The sequence below is a fragment of the Beta vulgaris genome, chromosome 1 (genome assembly GCF_026745355.1).
Source record: "Beta vulgaris subsp. vulgaris cultivar EL10 chromosome 1, EL10.2, whole genome shotgun sequence".
Classification (NCBI taxonomy): Eukaryota; Viridiplantae; Streptophyta; class Magnoliopsida; order Caryophyllales; family Amaranthaceae; genus Beta; species Beta vulgaris.
In genome coordinates, this window is record NC_079202.1 from 9,728,827 (window position 1) to 9,749,660 (window position 20,834).

Below are 20,834 nucleotides of genomic sequence, written 5' to 3' on the forward strand. Positions count from 1 at the left end.
GCGTTAATTGTCAGTTAATTTTATGTTTTTTGCTTAACCATGGTTTAATGAATTTATTTCACCCCAAAAAATTACTCCACCTCCTCAACTTCCTTATTTTACTTTTCTCTCTCCTGATCAACTCTTCTTCTTCGTCTCTGTTACGCTTGTTCTTCATCTCTGCTACTCTTCTTCTTCGTCTCTGTTACGCTTCTTCTTCGTCTCTGCTACTCTTCTTCTTCGTCTCTGTTACGCTTCTTCTGCTAATTTTTTTTTGGGACAATTTTCTACCATAAATTGATTGCAAACTTTTCAGTGGTGTGGAACAAGGGTTGAAGAAAAGGGTGCGTTCGAGTTTCATGGTTTACTTGCGTTTTTGTAAGTTTTCTTAGTCTATGAATTTCGTTATTTGCGTTTTTGTAGTTGTTCCTTTTTGAGTTGTGACTGAATTTCTGAAATTGGTGAATATTGCAATGTATGAATTTAAATTCCATTGCTTTAGAATTTTGAATTGGTGAATTTAGAATGACTGATTTTAAATTATGTTTTAATATTGGTACATCTTGTTGCTTTGTTTGTTTGTGTTTAGGGTGAAAAATACCAGACATGGAAAATATTGTGCTAAGGTTTCAGTATTTAGGGAAGAATACTGATGTAGTTGTAAAGGACATTGATAAGGTTTCTTTGATTGATTGCATTATTGACTACTTGGACAACGCAAAGAAAGATAACACCAAAGTACCCACAAACCCTCAATTTCAATATGTACATAAGATGAAACATGTAGAATTGACTGATGGACAAAAGTTTACTGAAAATGTTTGAGAACTTAGGAGCAAGGGATTTAATATACATTTGGGTGGGGAGTGTACCTAAACCTAGCAAAGTGTTCACAGCTGCAAAAACACTTAGAGAGTCACAATCACAACCACAAGTCACTCAGAATGAAACTGAAACTCAACAATCTGAACCACTTATATCTCCTCCAAGACCACTGAAACAACCTCCAAAACCACTTATATCTCCTCCAAGACCACTGAAACAACCTCCAAAACCACTTATATCTCCTCCAAGAAGAAGTCCTAGACTTTTAGCAAGTGTGGAAGAAGCTGTGGTCATCCCATCACAAGAAACTGATCCACCAGAATCACAAAATACACAACCAGAATCACAAATATTTGACCCAAGTCATTCACAAAGTTTGGAGAGTATACATGATAACATTATGGACAACCTTTCATACTGGGATAATATAGAACTGACTCCTGTTGAGGAATATGTAGGAAGGGGAAGAGGGAGGTCTAGGCTTAGAGGGAAAGGCAGGGGAAGAGGAAGAGGTAAAGGATCCTTTCAGCAACCTATTGTCCTTGATCATATACCTGAGACTCAACCCTCCCAACATGTTGTCATAAGAAGAAGTCAAAGAAACAGAGGTGAAACAACTGAAATGCAACCTAATGAACCACTGGACCTTGTAGTACAGCAACCTAGTGAACCACCATTCTCAGAAAATACACAACCTAAACCACCATTATTAGGGAGAGGAGAACCATTTATTAGAAAAAGGATACCAAAGTCAATTGCTAGGAGGAAAGGACTACTGAAACCTGCTTCTGTGGGTGGTGAGATGTCCAGTACTGGTGCATTATTGGGTGGTGAGAGGTCCAGTGCTGCAATAGAGAGTAATTTAGGCCATGAAAGTACTAACAATGCCATTACTTGCTTTTGTGGTTATTTTTTTATGAAAATTATTAGCTGACTAACATCATCTAACTTGTGCAGGCCATAGATAAAGCATGTAAGGAATTATGGCCAGAAGTTGGGAGAAGATACTGCACCAAGCACTTGAGTGTGAACTAGAAAAGGGTTTTTTCAGGCCCTAAGATGTGGCAACTTTTTTGGCTTGCTGCTGGTGCCACATCTAAATTCACATTCAAAAAGGCAATGCAGCAAATTGAGAAGGCCAATCCTGCTGCTAGGATTTGGTTGGCAAACCTTGGAGAGCAAAAGAGATGGACCAAGCATCAGTTTGATACATCAATTAAGTCAGATGTGAATAAGACTAATTTTGTAGAGTCTTTCAACTCCACTCTGGGAATTGATAGGTGCAGGCCTGTCTTAACATTGCTTGAAGGTAATTAACATTAAACTCAAGTAATTAAGTTGGTTAATACTAGTACACTTGTTAACATTAAGTTGGTTTATACTAACTAACTAGTACATTTGGTGATAATTTCAGGAATCAAGAGAGTTACAATGGTCAGAATGGCCACAAGAAGGGAAATATGTGAGAAATGGGAGAGGTCAGATATATGTCCTAATATTGTGGAGAGGGTGCAAGCTCTTTGTCTGGAGTCAAGGGCATGTAGGGCCTATCTGTCAAGCCAGGGAGAGTATGAAATTGTTGATGGGAAATCAACTCTCCCTGTTAGCTTGAACAATCACACATGTGTATGCAATGCTTGGCAGCTAAATGGTATCCCATGCAGGCATGGAATGAGAGCCATTTTGATGGCTGGCCTTGACCCACACAAATTTGTACATGAGTGGTATTCTGTGAAGAGGTACAAAATGGCATATGCACATGGAATCAAATCCATCCCTGACAAGGATCAATGGCCTGAAACTAACCTTCCCACTATTCACCCACCTGTTCTGAGAAGGGGTGTTGGAAGGCCTGTGAGGAACAGAAGAAGAGGTGAAGAAGAACAGAGGAAAGGAAAAAGGAGTACTTCAATGAGGTGTGGAAATTGTGGTGATTTTGGCCACAACAAGTTAACTTGTCAAGAGAGCAGCAACAAAGAAGCAGAAGAAATTGAAGGAAGCTGCTGTTGCAAGTACAAGTGCTGCTGGGCAGACTAAGAGAAAGGCAAGTACAAGCAACAAAGGAGCAGCAACTAAGAAGAAGAAGAAGAATTAGGCTTATATTAGGTTAAATCAATTATATTCGGCTCTATTTAGACCATTATTTGGCAACTGTACATTGACCTTTTGTGGTGAAAGTTTTTGAGATTTCCTTTTTTGACAGATTATTCAATGTCAATTTCCTTTTTTGGCAGATTATTCAATGTCATCTAAACTGAAACTCAATTGTATTGTGGGTGACATGTTATTTAATGGGAAATAGATTGCAATTTGAAGAATTTGGAAGAATGTCACTTGATGTTGTTAAGCATTTATGATTTAATTTGGAAGAATGTCACTTGAAATATAGTTACAACCAAGGTAAAAGAACAGTACTTTTATTCCATCCAAATTCCATTACAACCTAAACCATTTAATTCACTTAAGAATCACACAAATTAAAAAGACAAAGAACATCACCACTGCCAACTTCATTACAACATAAAATTTCTTCTCCAACGCCCTAACAATAGATTTCAACTCAAAGATGTCCCCAGCCCTTGTGTTGCTTGCTTCACCATTTTCTTGAGCATCAACCAATATTATATCATCTTCACCAACCCACGAAAACTCACCACAGTCATAGCACTTATAGTATGGCCTCCGAGGGTTGTTTCGGGATCCTGAAATTTTGATGAGGCAATACTTCATTGGCTGACACTTGCTGCAGTTTCTGATTTTCACCCATGCTTGACCTCCATGGATGAGCCTAGCAGCATTTGAAGAAAAGGAAGAAGATGAGAGTTGTGACATTTTCATAAGAGGGAAGAACGTGAATGGAGGCAAAGAAAGAGGGGTTTTATAGAGTTTAGGGTTAACATCTGATTTTGGAGGGAAAAGGAAATAAGGAAAACCATGGTTAAGCAAAAAACATAAAATTAACTAACAATTAACGCCTAACACTTCATTAAAGTCACGTTTGTGAAACTAATCACATTTTAAAGTTATTTTTGGGATTTTAAAAAACACAAGGTCACCAATGGGAAAACGAAAAAACACAAGGTTACCAATGGGAATTTCCCTAATAGATGTCATATTTGTTTTTGTATTATTTTTTTGAAAACTAATGAAAACAACATTTTTATCAATTTACTATAAATAAAAAAATTATTTTTGCTTCATATATTCGTTTAGTCGTATGGAATAACATTTTAATACATATCATTAACAATTGATTCACATAATTTAATGTTGCATTTGAAAATTAAAGTTAATCTAATTACAAAAGAGCACATAAATTTGATTAACAAAAATCTATATTTTATTTGTATTGCACTAATATTTGTTTCTTCAAATTAAAATATGTTTATATTAGATTATATTGTGCGTATTTAAGTTTTTCCAATTTTAATTTAATCAAGGAACTATACATATGGTGCATAAAAATACAAGAATAAAGAAATTAAACCTTACGATGTATTTTCTTGAAGTCTAATAAATCTCCTTTGCAACATACTGACATGCAACCCAGTTTTTAATTTTAACTACATAATTGCAAAATTCGTTTAAATAAATATTATAATCAACCTTCGTTAAATATATATATTTATGTACATAAATAAAAAATGTTAAATATAAGATTTTACCTGAAATTCAATTCAGTTCAACCGATTTAAAATATACCCCCTTATTGTTGATATTCCACCAACATCTTTATATTTAAAACCAATAAAATCATATTATTATTCAATAGTACACTGTTTTACATTTAAATTATAATTTAAAAAAATATCAGGACTTTATTTCTTATTTTCATTATGTTGAAGATAACATTTTAAATTTAAAGAAATATTAACATGCAATTTAAATACTCAATCACATTTTAATAATAACCAATAATATTAATAATTATAATGAAAAAATTATGTAATTATAAATTCATCATGTATAATTATATGTTCGTACGAAAAAAAATTGTATATGCAAAATCTTTTGTTCACTTTCTATTAAACGCATGTATCTTGAATTGAACCATAATTCATCAAATTTTTACATGCAAATCAATATAACAATATAATTTATTGTAGTTATTCATATCTTTTTAAGATCTCTCAATAAAAATTAAAAACTGCATATAAATATAATACAAACTATATCTACATAAACGAAAAAAAACATGTTAAAATTAACAAAAATAGTTGTTTCTTACTTTAATTTTTAATAAACATTAACATGCAATCTAACTACTCAATCATATTTGTATTAATAACCAGTAATATGAATAATTATAATTAAAGAAAAATTTTAATTATAGATTCATCATGTATACTATTATCGGAAGAAAAAAATTATAAACGAAATATTTTGTCACTTACTATTAAACTATTTAGCTTAAATTCACCCATTATTCATCATAATTTTACATGCAAATCAAATTTCGAATATTCATTATTGTATTTATTCATATTTTTATAAGCAAAAGCAAAAAAAATATAAAACTACATATCCACATAACATATACTTACCAAAAATCTTTAATTTCCATCTTGAATATGTTGAGATGATGACATGCAACTACATTTTGCAAGTAATTCGTCCATAACTAATCAACATTTGAGAAATTCCCGAATTAAAACTTTGAAAAAATGGAAATATGTAGCATTTTCATATTATTTTCTACCGAGAATATTTCGAACCAAATAAATCTGATTTTTTTTTTGTTCTCATGTTTGATGTTGAATTTGTGTATTTGATTTTGAGAATAAAAATTTTGTAGGACAAAATCGTGAGAAATGAAGAAAGTTTTTTGGAAATTTTTGGAGGTGTAGATGAAGAGATTTGTGAAGAATTCTAGAGAGAAGTTAGAGAGATAGAGAATAAAAGAAGTTGTGTCATGAGTTTGAGAAATGAAATGAAGTAAATAAGGAATGCATGTGAATCATCACAAATATAATAACAAAGGTTGCTTATAAATGTTGTCTTGACCGAAATATAATCACTACATGTTGGCTTATAATTTGATATTTTGTACATAGTCAAATGGTATGTTACTAATGTTATTCTATGTTTTTAAAGTAAAACAAATAATATATAGGTTAATTTCATGAAAGCAGTCTATTTTAATGTCAAAAAACATGAATTTTAAGAAGACTTTATATGTAAACATATTATCTTTAACCCTCTCAATATTAATTTATTTGTGATACTATGATTACTTAAGATATAGTCATAATAAATATTATATTATTCTAAATTTAATTAATTAGTATATTCCAAATTATCTGTTTGTTTTGGTTTCATTTGGCAATTATATTGTCTTATATAACTTCACTTTTTGTATTGTATTGTTTTTGTTTGTTTGCAGTATCCTCAAGATCTCTAAATCAAGTTGTATCAAAAAAATTGAACAACGATGTGCAAGGCAAAAAAGAAAACTAATATTATCACAAAGACGTGAAAAAGTTTCGGCCAATTTAGGGACGCAGCAATCCGTATTTAATTCCAATGTTTTTTGTCGTTCATTGAACGGTATAGATGTGTACTATAGAGGCTATTATTATACGAAATATTATCGTATGTTAAATATAAACTTATTTTATCTTTTCGTATTATATTCAGATGGATCCGTTGTTAATTCACCGTCAATAAGCACAATATTTAATGATTCAAGTATTATTTGTACTACTCCATTGGGGCGTATAGGTAAATATATGATAAATTCCCTTTATATGGTAATTAAATTTAATGTTGATATTAAGATAATTAATATACAATATTTTTTTCTAGATTTGCAATCATCATCTTCTAAGTCGTCTTTTGAGGCACCGCTAAACACAGTTATTGCTAACAATAATCCTACAGCATTGTTATTAACGGTATAGCTTTACATACATTCGATATGTAATTATTATTATTTATATTAAACGATTAAATAAAATTAATATGCAAAATCTCATGAAGATATTTATTTGACATTTACTTTAGCCACACAATCTCCTTCTGATATTGCCAGAAGTAACAGAAAGCGGATTATGTTAGAAAAAAGAGCTCGAGGTATGCATTCTCTACTATTCAATGAACTGATTGTATTTGATAATTACATCGATTTTTTTTTATATTAACTAAAACGCAATAATTAATAGGCAGCTCTATGATTTCTGGAGACATGTTGGAATTGGCACAATCTCATAGTAATGTTAGATCTAAGAGACATGTGGTTCGAAGTTCAAATATCCTTAAATCAGTTACACGGAGAATTATAAATGGTATTAATTTATTATTTACTTATTAAATACAAGTATCTAATATTTGAAGTACTTTTCACATCATATCTAAAATGTATTGTTTTTTATGACTGTTATATAAAGATGAAAATATTGAATCAAGTCCTCATGACCAATCAAATACTACCGTTCAAGATGAGTGTGTTACAGAAATAGTGACAACGACGTCAATTATATGGATATCGTTACAAGTTGGCATATAATTTATAATAACTATTGCAGATCATGCGAAATAAATACAAATTATTATGATTTATTGTGTTTTCTTCTTATTTATGTTTATATCGATATTTATTACTGATTTTGTTTTTTCACAGAGAGCTACTCAGATTTAGGAGACCCAACATATGTGTGAGTTTTGTGGCGCGGAAATGTGGTTTATGAGAGAGTCAACAAGAAAACCAAAAACATCAAGCCAAAGTTTTCGTTGTGTTGCATGCAAGGGAAGGTTCAGTTACCTCTGCTAAAACATCCACCTCAAATTATTTATGATCTATTGAAGAAGAAACATAATAGAAGCAACCATTTCTTGAGAATATAAGAGGATATAATATGATGTATTCGTTTACATCAATGGGTGGAAGGATTATTGCACCTACAACTAAAGGTCGAGGTCCATAAATTACAAAATTGGTGGTCAAAATCATCACTTAATAGGTACTTTATTGCCTGCTGATGGTGCACGACCAAAACTTTACATATATGATACTGAGGATGAAATAAAGAACAGGAAAACAGCTGCAAGGTACAACATAGTAAATGGATTTAAGTATCATTGTAACTTTAATTGTTTAATTTACATATTCCTTTTCAAATCCTAACTTATTATTCATTATGTCTTACCAGTATGTCAAACCCAGACAAGTTTGAAGATGTTATTTCCCTAGGAACACTACAAGGGGGGGGGGGGATGAATTGTAGGTGTAGAAATAAACGTATCTTTTTGCGGAAATTTAAACTTAAAAGAATAAACAAGCTAGAGGAACACAAAGGATTTTTACGAGGAAAAACTTCTTTGGCCCAACAAGAAGAAACAACCTCGACCACTAGGGATTTTAAACTCAACTCTTTCACTAATTAGGCCAAACAACTTTGTTACAACCTAATTTTAACTCGAGCCACACCTTGAGTTCCTAAACTCAAGTTCCTGAGCCACTGTTCCCTTAACAGTAGTTTCTCTTAACTTCACTCGAAGTTTTCTCACTCTTACAAGCTTTACTCAAAGCTTCTCTCTTACAGAACTTCACAAAAGTTCCCTTACCCCAAAAACCAAAATACAATTGATCGAAATAAGCTTAGTGGAATTAGAGTAAGAAAGCAAAGAACAAATGGCTATTATGAGAGAATGAAGGCACTGACACTTAATTAGTTAAACTCACTTAATTACTTAGTCAGACAACTTTGGAACTTATTTAGACTTCAATATTTATAGTGACAACACAAAGAACGTGGGAGTTAAAATCGATTCATGTTAAGTCCATTAACCCATGATGTTCCTTCCCCTAAGGAACACGTTCTCATCATGTCCCATGATCCCATGATCTCATTTTGAACGTGGATATATTTTAGCCACAACTCCTAAAGATTAGGAGTTTCTTGAGTTTTATCCGAAAATCAGTTAAATAAAAACATATTTATTATTAAAACTGAAGTTTTAATCTTTAAGAAAATATTATCTTTTAAACAAACTCTTTATAAAACCGGATAATTATTTTCTTATCTTTTTCCTTAAAGAGATTTTCTATTAAAACTGATTTTCATTTAGATAAAAACTGATTTCCTATTATTTAGGCATGACTTACTCAATTTCATAATTGTACCGTTATACTACTGCACGCCTAAGTCTAGTTCCTTTTATAAACCAAGTTCCTTTAACAGATTCGTTTAGTGCCACTTAGTTTGTTCCTTAGAAAGGAACAAACTCTCATTCTCAAATAAACTGCCAATGTTCCTTACCATCCTTACTTTGTTCCTTTACAATGGAACTAGAAAATAAAACGCCATTGCTTTTATTCTTCTTGATCCAATGCTTGCTCCAGTATCAACTTATAGAAACTTCTTTACTTAGCCTTTGAAATCCTCTGACTTCTTCCTTGACTTCGTATTCTCCTAGTTCCTTTCATTGATACCTTAAAAATCATACACTTAAATAACTCATTAGTTCACTACTTAGTTTGCATCTTTGTTTCTTTGTCATCATCAAAACTAGGGTTCAACAATTTCCCCCTTTTTTGATGACAACAAAGGTACAAACTAAGGCAATAACAAATAATATAAGTGAATGAAGACGATAAAACAATAAAGAAGAAAATGAAAAATAAAACACAATTAAGTAAGTTACTTAATGTTTTAATTTTGATTTTTCATTTACCTTAACCTATTTTTATTTTTCATTTATCCTTTCCATTTTCTAATATTTAATTTTAAATTTTCAGATTTTTTCAGATTATGTAGATTATGTACAGTTTGTTCCTTAAATCCTTTCCCCCTTTGTCATCCTCAAAAAGAATAGACTCTGTGTGAATTGATGTATTGGTTTAACACCTTAAGACCATAAGCAAGCACCATAGTTGGTTAAGTTAGAATTACAAAGAGTAAACTTGCTCAAACATCAATCACATAATACTAGCCATTCCAAGGAAGAAATTATGCATAAGTATTCACAAACACAGACATAATAGCAAAAGTCATTGTTTATATATAACACTTGTTCCAAAAACAAAACAAAGAAAGGAAAAGAAAAGGATAAACAAAGTCGTGTTCCTTGAAAAGGAAACAGGAACAAAAAACTAAGAAAGGAAGGGGAATGTGTTCCTCTACAATCTCTTCTTCAACCACATCCTCCAGCTCTTCATTACCTCCCCATGATTGTGTCCAACTGTTCCTTCAACTCCTCCAAACTAGGGCCATAGTATCCATCTTCTTTTGTTGCGCAATCCCGTATCACTTAGAATCTTCATAAGACTTAATGTTTCAGTTTTAGCATCCAAAGTCCAGTGAGGTGATTATAAATTTTATCATATGTTGTGCAGGAAGACAAACATCATTAACCCAGCTACAGTCATCCGGACACTTGTTCCTTACCCTTGGAACCAGAGGCAGAAGGAGGTTTTGTGGAGGAACTGGAGGAGGTTGAATGGAAGGCTCATCGTTCCGGAGTGGAAACAGAGGAGAAGGGTTGTAAATGGGAGGAAGAAATGGTGGTGTTGGTGGAAGAGTTGTGGAGGTGGAAGCAAAAGGGTTAGGTCCTTTTATTTCATCCTTAATGCTCAAAATGGAAGGAACAGAGAAGGATGAGGGAGAAATGGAGGTAGTTTTGTGAAAGGAACAGAGAGTTTGGGATGTGGTGGAGTGGGTTCCTTGAGAGTGAGGTTCCTGTTCCTCGCATCGAAAGGACTAAAGGGGAGTCCTTGTTGGAAGGAACAGAAACAGATGAGCAATTTTCAAACGATTGCTCTTCCTCACTCTCTAGGAACAGAGGGTAGGCTTTTTGGCTAATGTGTTTGCGCCTCTTTGGTTTGGTTCCTCCGGCTTAGGAACATGTTCCTCCAAATACATCATCATCTTGTTCCTAATTCAACCTTAGGCATTTCCTCTTTGCTTGAGGAACTAGGAGCTATTCTCCCTTGAATGAGTACTCCTTCTTGGACAGAAAGATCAAGTCCATTAAGAGTCTTCTCATTCAAGATGTTCCCTTGTTTGACTCCTAATGTAGGCCAATCCAGTGAGTCTCACTTCAAAGTGATGAAGAGAGAGTTATCAAGGCTCCATACCCAATACACAATGATTTTCAATACAGTGGGTTAGATGTTGAATAAAGAGAGAGAGAAAATTGATTTGAATGTGGTGGTCAAACAAAACATGAAACAATTCTAAGAGACCCACTTCATTCCTCTTTTCAGTGCGAGGAATGAGTGCTCTCCATACCAAGTTGAAAAATTTTGTGAAGGGGAGAGAGTAGGTTATGGTTTATTTGTTTTGACCAGCAGTTCCTCCAAAATATTCACAATTTTGTCTGAGGAAAATTCGGAAAAGAAACAGTTCCTTTCCGTTTAAATATAAATCAGTTCCTTTGCAAGGAACTTCCCAAACTTTCCCAATGTGGCTTGATTAAACTTAATTTTCTTTCCCTAACCTCAGTTGTGCAAGTCCATCACATTAGTAAAATTGCACAAAATTCATCCATGCTAAAGGAACAAGTGCATTGTTAAAGGCGAATTCAAACAAGAATTCCATGCCTGTTCCTTTAGAATGGTGTTAATTCATGAAATTCTATTTATTTGCCCATTCTAATCTCACAAAAACCCAATACATACCTAGATTCGCTTCTTTCACCCTTTCTTGGAAGAAGAAGAACAGTTCCTTTGAAGGAACAGGCGTAACTTCTTCTTCCCCCTGTGTTTGTTCCGGGGTTTCTTCTCCATCATCTTCCCCAATTAATTCTCTTCTACGCATGCTCCTTCTTGGAGATTCTAATTGTTGTTCATTATGGGGTTTCTTGATTGGTCGATTTCAAGGGTTTTGGTAGAGAGGAGAATTTTCCATTTTTGAGGAGTTGGATTTTTGGATGTTGGAAAAGGAGAGTTGCGTGAGGTTTTTGCCATGATTTGAGAAGAGTTGAGGTTTTTATGGAGTTGAAGAGGTGTGATGAGTTTTCGGCATGGTGAAGATGAAAGGTTGGAGGAACACGGTTTCTTAATGATGAATTAAGAGGAGTTTGCATGTAAAGTGTCTTTGACACGCGGGAAAAAATAAACAAATAAAAAAGAAAAGAAAAGATGATAAATAAGAATCAAGATTTAATTAAATCTGATTCCTTTATTTTGGGATTGTTTTTTCGGATTTTTCGGATTTTTATGAGTTTTAATTTTTGAAAGAAAATAAATGCTAAGGAACTTGTGCTATAGGAACAACTAATGCTACATATCAATGTCTTTCATATCATGCATGTTTCTACCTTAGGAACAGTAAGGGGAGTATTATGTGACATTTGTGAGTTGTTTAATTCCTTTGAATTCATGTTTATGTTTTGCAACATTCCAATTTGCAATGGTCTTAGGCAATTAAACACAATTATTTTTAGCACACAAAGTCACTCAAATTGATTCAAACATGGGGGAATGACATAGGAACAATCACTTAATTTTTATTAAACCTAACTCAAGCCTTAATTTTTCATATCTATCTCTTTGCAAAGGCTTAGTTAGTATATCAGCAATCTGATTCTCAGTTTGACAAAACTCAAGTTTAATCAAACCTTTTTCAACATTTTCTCTTAAAAAGTGATGTCTGATATGTATATGTTTAACTCTAGAATGATGCACTGGATCTTTAGAAATACTAATAGCACTGTATTTCACAATAAATAGGAACACAATCAAAGTTTATTCCATAGTCACTAAGTTGTTGTTTTATCCAAAGCATTTGAGAGCAACATGCAGCAGCTACATATTCTGCTTCAGCAGTGGATAAAGCAACTGTGTTTTGTTTCTTGGTACTCCAAGAAACTAAACTATGACTAAGGAATTGTGCCATACCTGAGGTGCTTTTCCTATTTACAAGATCTCCAGCATAATCTGCATCTGCATATCCTTTTAGCTCGAATGTATCACTTCTTGGATAGTAGAGTCCAAGATCATCTGTTCCTTTAAGATATCTAAGAATTCTCTTCACGCAGTAAGGTGAGACTCCTTTGGATTTGCTTGAAATCTAGCACACAAACCAACACTGAAAGCTATGTCTGGACGACTAGCAGTTAGATACAAAAGTGAACCAATCATTCCTCTATATTTTGTTTGATCAACACTTGTTCCTATGGAGTCTTCATCTAATCTAGTTGAAGTTCCCATAGGAGTGTGATTTATCTTTGAGTTTTCGAGGCCATATTTCTTTAATAGTTCCTTTATGTATTTTTGTTGGTGAACAATTATTCCTTTTCAGTTTGTTTGATTTGTAGTCCAAGAAAGAAATTTAACTCACCCATCATACTCATTTCAAATTCATTACTCATGAGACTTGAGAATTCTTTGCACAATGTTTCATTAGTAGCTCCGAATATGATGTCATCAACATATATTTGAACAAGCAAAATGTCAGTTCCTTTAGATTTTAGGAACAAGGTTTTATCAACCTTTCCTCTTTTAAAATTGTTTTCTAAAAGGAACTTTGATAATCTCTCATACCATGATCTAGGTGCTTGTTTTAACCCATAAAGAGCTTTATCAAGCTTGTAGACATGATTTGGGAGATTATTATTTTCAAAGCCTGGGGGTTGTTCAACATATACATCTTCTATTTAGATAGCCATTTAGAAATGCACACTTAACATCCATTTGATATAGTTTAAATCCCATGTAAGCAGCAAATGCAATTAAAATTCTAATGGCTTCTAATCTAGCTACAGGAGCAAAGGTTTCTTCATAATCTATTCCTTCTTGTTGATTATAACCTTTTACTACAAGTCTAGCTTTGTTCTGACAATGGTTCATATTCATCTAGTTTGTTTCTAAACACCCATTTTAAGCCAATTACTTTTTGTTGTTTAGATGAGGAACTAGATGCCATACCTTGTTTCTTTCAAACTCATTTAATTCAGCTTGCATGCAGTAATCCAATCAGAGTCAGTTAAGGCTTCTTCATGATTTCTTGGTTCCATCATTGATAGGAACGCATGAAATGCACAAAAGTTCCTTAACTGAGATCTAGTTTGCGTACCTTTGGATATGTCGCTGATTATGAGTTCCATTGGATGTGACTTTTTTGTCTCCAAGGTTTTGGTTGAAACTCTCTTATAGGAACATGTTGTTCCTCATGAGTTCCTTGAGTAGATGAGGAACTCTCATTTGTTCCTCTGTTAGCCTCGGTGGACTCTGTTCCTTCATTTTGAGGAACAGGAACATCTTCTTCTCCTTGAGGAACAGGAACGTCATCGATGTTATTGTTTCCAAACTCCTCGTTCCTTTCCTCTTTCACTTCTTCTTCTTCTTCTTCTTCTTCTTCTTCTTCTTCTTCTTCTTCTTCTTCTTCTTCTTCTTCTTCTTCTTCTTCTTCTTCTTCTTCTTCTTCTTCTTTTCTTCTTCTTTTTTCTCTTCTTCTTCTTCTTCTTCTTCTTCTTCTTCTTCTTCTTCTTCTTCTTCTTCTTCTTCTTGTGAATCTGCATTTTTCTCACTTGGTTGTACCAACCCAATCTCATAGTCATCAACCTGTGTGCTTGGATTGTATTTATCAGATTCATCAAAGATTACGTGAATGCTTTCTTCAACACACATAGTTTTATTGTTATATACTCTATAAGCTTTACTATGTGAAGAGTATCCTAAAATATTGCTTCATCACTCCTTGCATCAAATTTTCCAAGATTATCTTTTCCATTATTATGCACATAACACTTGCAGCTAAATGTTCTAAAATAGGTGATATTTGGTTTCTTTCCAAAATAAAGTTCATAAGGAGTTTTATTAATGATAGGTCTCATCATGGCACGATTAATTATGTGACAAGCAGTATTAACAACTTCAGCCCAAAAGTTCCTTGAAGCTCACTAGCAATTAACATGGTTCTAGACATTTCCTCCAAAGTTCTATTTTTCCTTTCTACAACACCATTTTGTTATGGTGTTCTAGGGGCAGAAAAATTATGATTTAGGCCATTATCTCTACTTAAGTCATCAAATTTATAATTCTCGAATTCTTTGCCATGATCAGATCTAATGTGCATTATTTTATGACCACTCAAGTGTTGAATTCTTTTAGCAAAGACAAGGAACTCATCATAAGTCTCATCTTTACTAGAGAGAAAAATAACCCAAGTATACCTCGAGTAGTAATCTACAATAACAAGTACATACCTCTTTCCACTTCTGCTTTGAATTCTCATGGGTCCACATATGTCCATATGAATTAATTCTAATGGTTTAGTGGTACTTACAATCATTTTAGATTTGAAAGAGGATCTTACTTGCTTACCTCGTGCACATGCATCACAAACTTGATCAATATGAAATTTTATGGATGGTAATCCTAAAACAAGATCTTTTGATCTAAGTTTCTCAGTAATGAAAAGCTAGCATGTCCTAGACGGGCCAAAGAAGTGAATCATCTTCAATAACACTAAGACAAGTTAAATTGATTTGAGGAATAAGGTCAAGATCCACAATGTATGTGTTCCCTTTCCTTGTTCCTTCCAAGATAACCTTTTTAGTTTTAATGTTGATGATCAAGCATTTTTCTTTATCAAATTTTACAGTATTTTCCTTGTCACAGAATTGAGAAATACTTAATAAATTATGTTTTGGACCTTCAACTAAAAATACATTTTCAATGGAGTGTAGTGGTGACTTATCAACCTTACCCATGGCAACTATGTTACCTTTCTTATTGTCACCAAATGTTACACTTCCACCTTCATAGGTTGTGAGTGAGAGAAACTTAGTTTTGTCTCCTGTTATGTGTGCTGGAACAACCACTATCGAGATACCATGTGTTGTTCCCCCTCACTCCAACCTGCAAAAATCAACTAGTTGTTAGTTGTAGGAACCCCATCTTTCGTGGGTTCCTGTTCTTGACTAGGACTTGTTTTGACAACCCATTTTTTCTTACTTATTTTCACATTTTTGCCAATCATATCAGATTTTAGTTGACATTGATTTATGTAATGACCTACCTTTCCACAATACATACAAAATTTATCACTAGGTAGATCAACATATTTCTTTGTCTTGTTCCTTTTCTTGTAGTTTTCAAAACCAAGACCTTCTTTTCTTTTGGTCTGTGGTTTCTCAATCCACTTAGGAACTGCCATAATTTTGCCTCTGTTCCTTGCGACGACCAGTTCCTTTTTAAGACTACAGATCTGTTCCTTTAAAATATTTTTCTCTTTATTCAAATTTTCAATCTCAGATCTGTATCCTTTCAAAGGAGTTGATCTTATGTCAAAGGAAGAAATCTCTAAATTAATTAGATAATTTTCATTTTTCAAACTTTCATAACATTCTTTGATTTTTAAGTTTTTATCAAATAAATCAAAGAATCTTGTTTCAACATCTGTTCTCATTTTCTTAAGCCATTGTATGTGTTCCTTGCAGACCTTTAGGGCTTGTTCCGTTTGTTTACGTTTTTCACGTTCATCTCTACATTCAAGAATTGCATCATAAAGAAGATCATATATTTCAGGCTTAGTTTTACAATCTAAGTCTGACTCAAGACCATGTTGACTTACCTCAACTTTTTCTTCATCTTCTTTTTTATCAGTGTTTGCCATGAGGCAAAGGTTTGCTATTTCTTCAGTTTGTTGTTCCTCTTCTTCTTCCGTCTCTGAATCTCCCCAAGCAGCTATCATAGCTTTGCGCACATTTGCCTTACAAAAAGGTGCCTTTGATTCTTTGTTCCTTTTAGCAAAGCATTCCTTGTTCCTTTCTTTGGTTTTGTCATTTTCCCAAAGAGGACGTTCCTTGATGAAGTGATCTGTACTACCACATTTATGACAAGCAGCTTTGTTAGAAAATTTCTTAGTTTTACCTTTGAAGTTCCCATTCTTCATGTTCCTATACATCTTTCGTAATTTTTGAACCATGAGGGCTGCTTCTTCTTCTTCTGAATCCGAATCATCTTCATCATCTGCTTTGAGAGCAATTGATTTTGATTTGGAGCTTTCACCATACTCAGTATCAAGGTGAAGCTCATGAGTCATAAGTGACCTTGCCAGCTGTTCTAAGTTGAACTTAGTGAAGTGTTTTGTTTCTTGTAGAGCAGTGACCTTGGCCATCCATCTGTCCTTAGGAAGACTCCTAAGAACCTTTCGAACCTGTTCCTCAGATGAAATAAACTTTCCAAGAGAAGCCAACTCATTAATAATGTTAGTAAACGAGTAAACATGTCGCGGATGCTTTCCTTAGATTTCATGCAGAACATTTCATATTGATTCATAAGTAAATCAATTTTGGATCTTTTGACTTCATTAGTTCCTTCATGGGTTACTTCTAGTAAATCCCGTATTTGCTTTGCGGATTTGCATCCCATGATCCTATTATGTTCATGGGGTCCAAGTCCACAATGCAACAGTTTAATAGCCATGACATTTACTTCCATCTTTTCAAAATCAGATTTGTCATAATCAGAGAGGGGTTTTAGAGTTACCTCATTTTTGTCATTGTAGTTGTGACTTCGAAATCACCAACTTTAATGACTCTCCATACCTGATAATTTTCAGCTTTGATGAATATCTCCATGCGGTTCTTCCATTAGTTGTAGTACTTCCCATTGAACATAGGAGGCCTTTGAGTGGAGTAACCTTCTTCAAGTTCCTCGGTGGTATTCAATTTTCCTTGGATCTTTTTCTCAATAGGATTTCCTATCTTACGTGAGTTCTAGCTCTGATACCAATTGTTATTTCCCTAGGAACACTACAAGAGGGGGGGGGTGAATTGTAGGTGTAGAAATAAACGTAACTTTTTGTGGAAATTTAAATTAAACGAATAAACAAGCTAGAGGAACACAAAGGATTTTTACGAGGAAAAACTTCTTGGGCCCAACAAGAAGAAACAACCTTGACCACTAGGGATTTTAAACTCAACTCTTTCACTAATTAGGCCAAACAACTTTGTTAGAACCTAATTTTAACTCGAGCCACACCTTGAGTTCCTAAACTCAAGTTCCTGAGCCACTGTTCCCTTAACAGTAGTTCCTCTCAACTTCACTCGAAGTTTTCTCACTCTTACAAGCTTTACTCAAAGCTTCTCTCTTACAGAACTTCACTCAAAGTTCCCTAACCCAAAAACCAAAATACAATTGATCGAAATAAGCTTAGTGGAATTAGAGTAAGAAAGCAAAGAACAAATGGCTATTATGAGAGAATGAAGGCACTGATACTTAATTAGTTAAACTCACTTAATTACTTAGTCAGACACCCTTTGGAACTTATTTGACTTCAATATTTATAGTGACAAACACAAAGAACGTGGGAGTTAAAATCGAGTTCATGTTAAGTCCATTAACCCATGATGTTCCTTCCCCTAAGGAACACGTTCCTCATCATGTCCCATGATCCCATGATCTATCTCACTTTGAACGTGGATATATTTTAGCCACAACTCCTAAAGATTAGGAGTTTCTTGAGTTTTATCCGAAAATCAGTTAAACATAAAAACAGATTTATTATTAAAACTGAATTTTTAATCTTTAAGAAAATATTATCTTTTAAACAAACTCTTTATAAAACCGGATAATTATTTTCTGAAAAGCAAAATCTTTTCCTTAAAAAGATTTTCTATTAAAACTGATTTTCATTTAGATAAAAACTGATTTCCTATTATTCATGCATGACTTACTCAATTTCATAATTGTACCGTTATACTATTGCACGCCTAAGTCTAGTTCCTTTTATAAACCAAGTTCCTTTAACAGATTCGTTTAGTGCCACTTAGTTTGTTCCTTAGAAAGGAACAAACTCTCATTCTCAAATAAAATCTGCCAATGTTCCTTACCATCCTTACTTTGTTCCTTTACAATGGAACTAGAAAATAAAACGCCTTGCTTTTATTCTTCTTGATCCAATACTTGCTCGAGTATCAACTTATAGAAACTTCTTTACTTAGCCTTTGAAATGATCTCTTGACTTCTTCCTTGACTTCGTATTCTCCTAGTTCCTTTCATTGATACCTTAAAAATCATACACTTAAATAACTCATTAGTTCACTACTTAGTTCGCATCTTTGTTTCTTTGTCATCATCAAAACTAGGATTCAACAGAAGATCCTTTAGTCGCACAATTACAAGATATGTTAGATCATAATAACCCTTTAGCTCATAATTTTAGAATGGCTAGGGATAGGTTTGCATTTAACACGTGTGAGAATTTGAAATTAAAACTTATCAGCAAAAGAGAGTCTGATGGAAGAACTTACAATTTGCCAACAACATCAGAAGTAGTTGCACTTATCGTAGGAGATATTGATAGTGCCGACAAAAGAGATATAATTATCGAAACGAAGGGTGGAAAGCTACAGCAAATTTCCGAACTTTATCCTTCTTACCTCACTATGCAATATCCACTATTATTTCCATACGGAGAAGATGGATTTAGAACAGATATTATGCATAGAGATAAGACTCCATCAGACGGTTCAACAGGAAAGAGGTTTAAACTCACAATGCGTGAGTTTTTTGCATACAAAATACAAGACCGAGCTCTGGAGGCGGAAACAATACTATTATCTCGGAGGTTGTTACAACAATTCTTAGTAGATGCTTACACAATGATTGAAGCTGAAAGGTTGTCTTTTCTTAGACATAACCAACAGAGCTTGAGAGTCGCGCATGTCAAGAATTTAAGCGGTGCTGTCGAAATAGGTGAAATAGAGGGATCTTCGACTGGAAGTCGTATAGTATTGCCAGCTTCATTCACAGGAAGACATAGTTATATGAGAGAAAAACTATCAAGATGCGATGGCTATTTGCAGATGGTATGGTTATCCAGATTTATTCATAACATTTATGTGTAATCCTAAGTGGCCAGAGATTACTAGATTTGTAAAAAAAAGAGGCCTAAGGCCAGGATAGGCCAGACATCATATTTCGAGTTTTTAAGATGAAACTAGACCAGCTGGTGAAAGATCTGAAAGATCGCAAAATATTTGGCAGGGTTAGGGCTGGTATGTCAGACATCGTCCTTATTTCTATTATTATTATTATTATTATTATTATTATTATTATTATTATTATTATTATTATTATTATTATTATTATTTTATTATTATTATTATTATATTATTATATTATATGTTATTTGTAATTGGATTGCTATCTTTATATATTGTATTTAACTTGAATATCAAAACTTATTTTGTTGTCGGCTTATTTTCAGTGGTTTATAAAGTTGAATTCCAAAAGCGTGGTTTGCCGCACGCTCATATTTTGTTGTTCATGCATCAGTGAGACAAATACCCTGTTGCTTCAGATATTGATAAATTATTTGTGCTGAGTTGCCCGATAAATGTGAAGATCCAGAACTATATCAAGCAGTAAGCAAGTACATGATGCACGATCCATGTGGGTCAGCAAATAAAAATGCTCCGTGTATGATTGACAAGCAATGCAGTAAGCATTTTCCCAAGAGGTTCAATGATGCAACTAGGGTAGATGATGAAGGATATCCAGTGTACAGACGAAGAGATAATGGATCTATAGTTGAGAAGAGTGGGGTTCACCTTGATAATCGGTATGTTGTTCCGTATAATGCTGAATTGCTTCGTAAATATCAAGGACAAATAAACATTGAATGGTGTAACCAATCTAGATCAATTAAATATTTGTTCAAATATATAAACAAGGGATATGATAGTGTTACAGCTGCAGCTCATCAAGATAAATAGAAAGAAGGTGAAGCTAAAAAAATAGATGAAATAAAGATGTACTATGATTGCCGATATATTTCGGCGTGTGAAGCAATTTGGAGGATTTTTGGATTCAGCATACATTATCGAACCCTGCTGTTGAAAGATTAAGTTTTCATCTACCAGGAGAACATACCGTTTTGTTTAATGACCATGCGGATGTGGAATTTGTACTAGACAGACCTCATATTGACACTACGAAATTCCTATCTTGTATGCAATGTAACCAAAAATATGAAGAAGCTAGGGAGCTTACTTATGTGGAGTTCTACAAATTTGTTTGGAACAGGCACAGAGAGAGTGGACACCAAGAGCTAAAGGTTTCACAATAGGACGAATCT

At 33.6% G+C, this 20,834-nt stretch overlaps 1 protein-coding gene across 1 annotated transcript; it reads left to right on the forward strand.

The window, feature by feature from the left end:
* Window positions 1-1,863: 1,863 nt before the first annotated feature.
* On the forward strand, window positions 1,864-2,841 carry LOC130589640 (uncharacterized). Its single transcript, XM_057391068.1, has 2 exons — window positions 1,864-2,113; window positions 2,219-2,841. The coding sequence occupies exons 1-2, from the start codon at window positions 1,864-1,866 to the stop codon at window positions 2,839-2,841; spliced, it is 873 nt and encodes a 290-aa protein (XP_057247051.1).
* Window positions 2,842-20,834: the final 17,993 nt, after the last annotated feature.

Bases quoted from the DNA above. Each gene is read 5' to 3' on its own strand.
- LOC130589640 (XM_057391068.1), top strand. From the start codon at position 1,864: ATGTGGCAACTTTTTTGGCTTGCTGCTGGTGCCACATCTAAATTCACA. The intron at 2,114-2,218 runs GTAATTAACATT...TGATAATTTCAG, and splicing joins TGTCTTAACATTGCTTGAAG to GAATCAAGAGAGTTACAATG.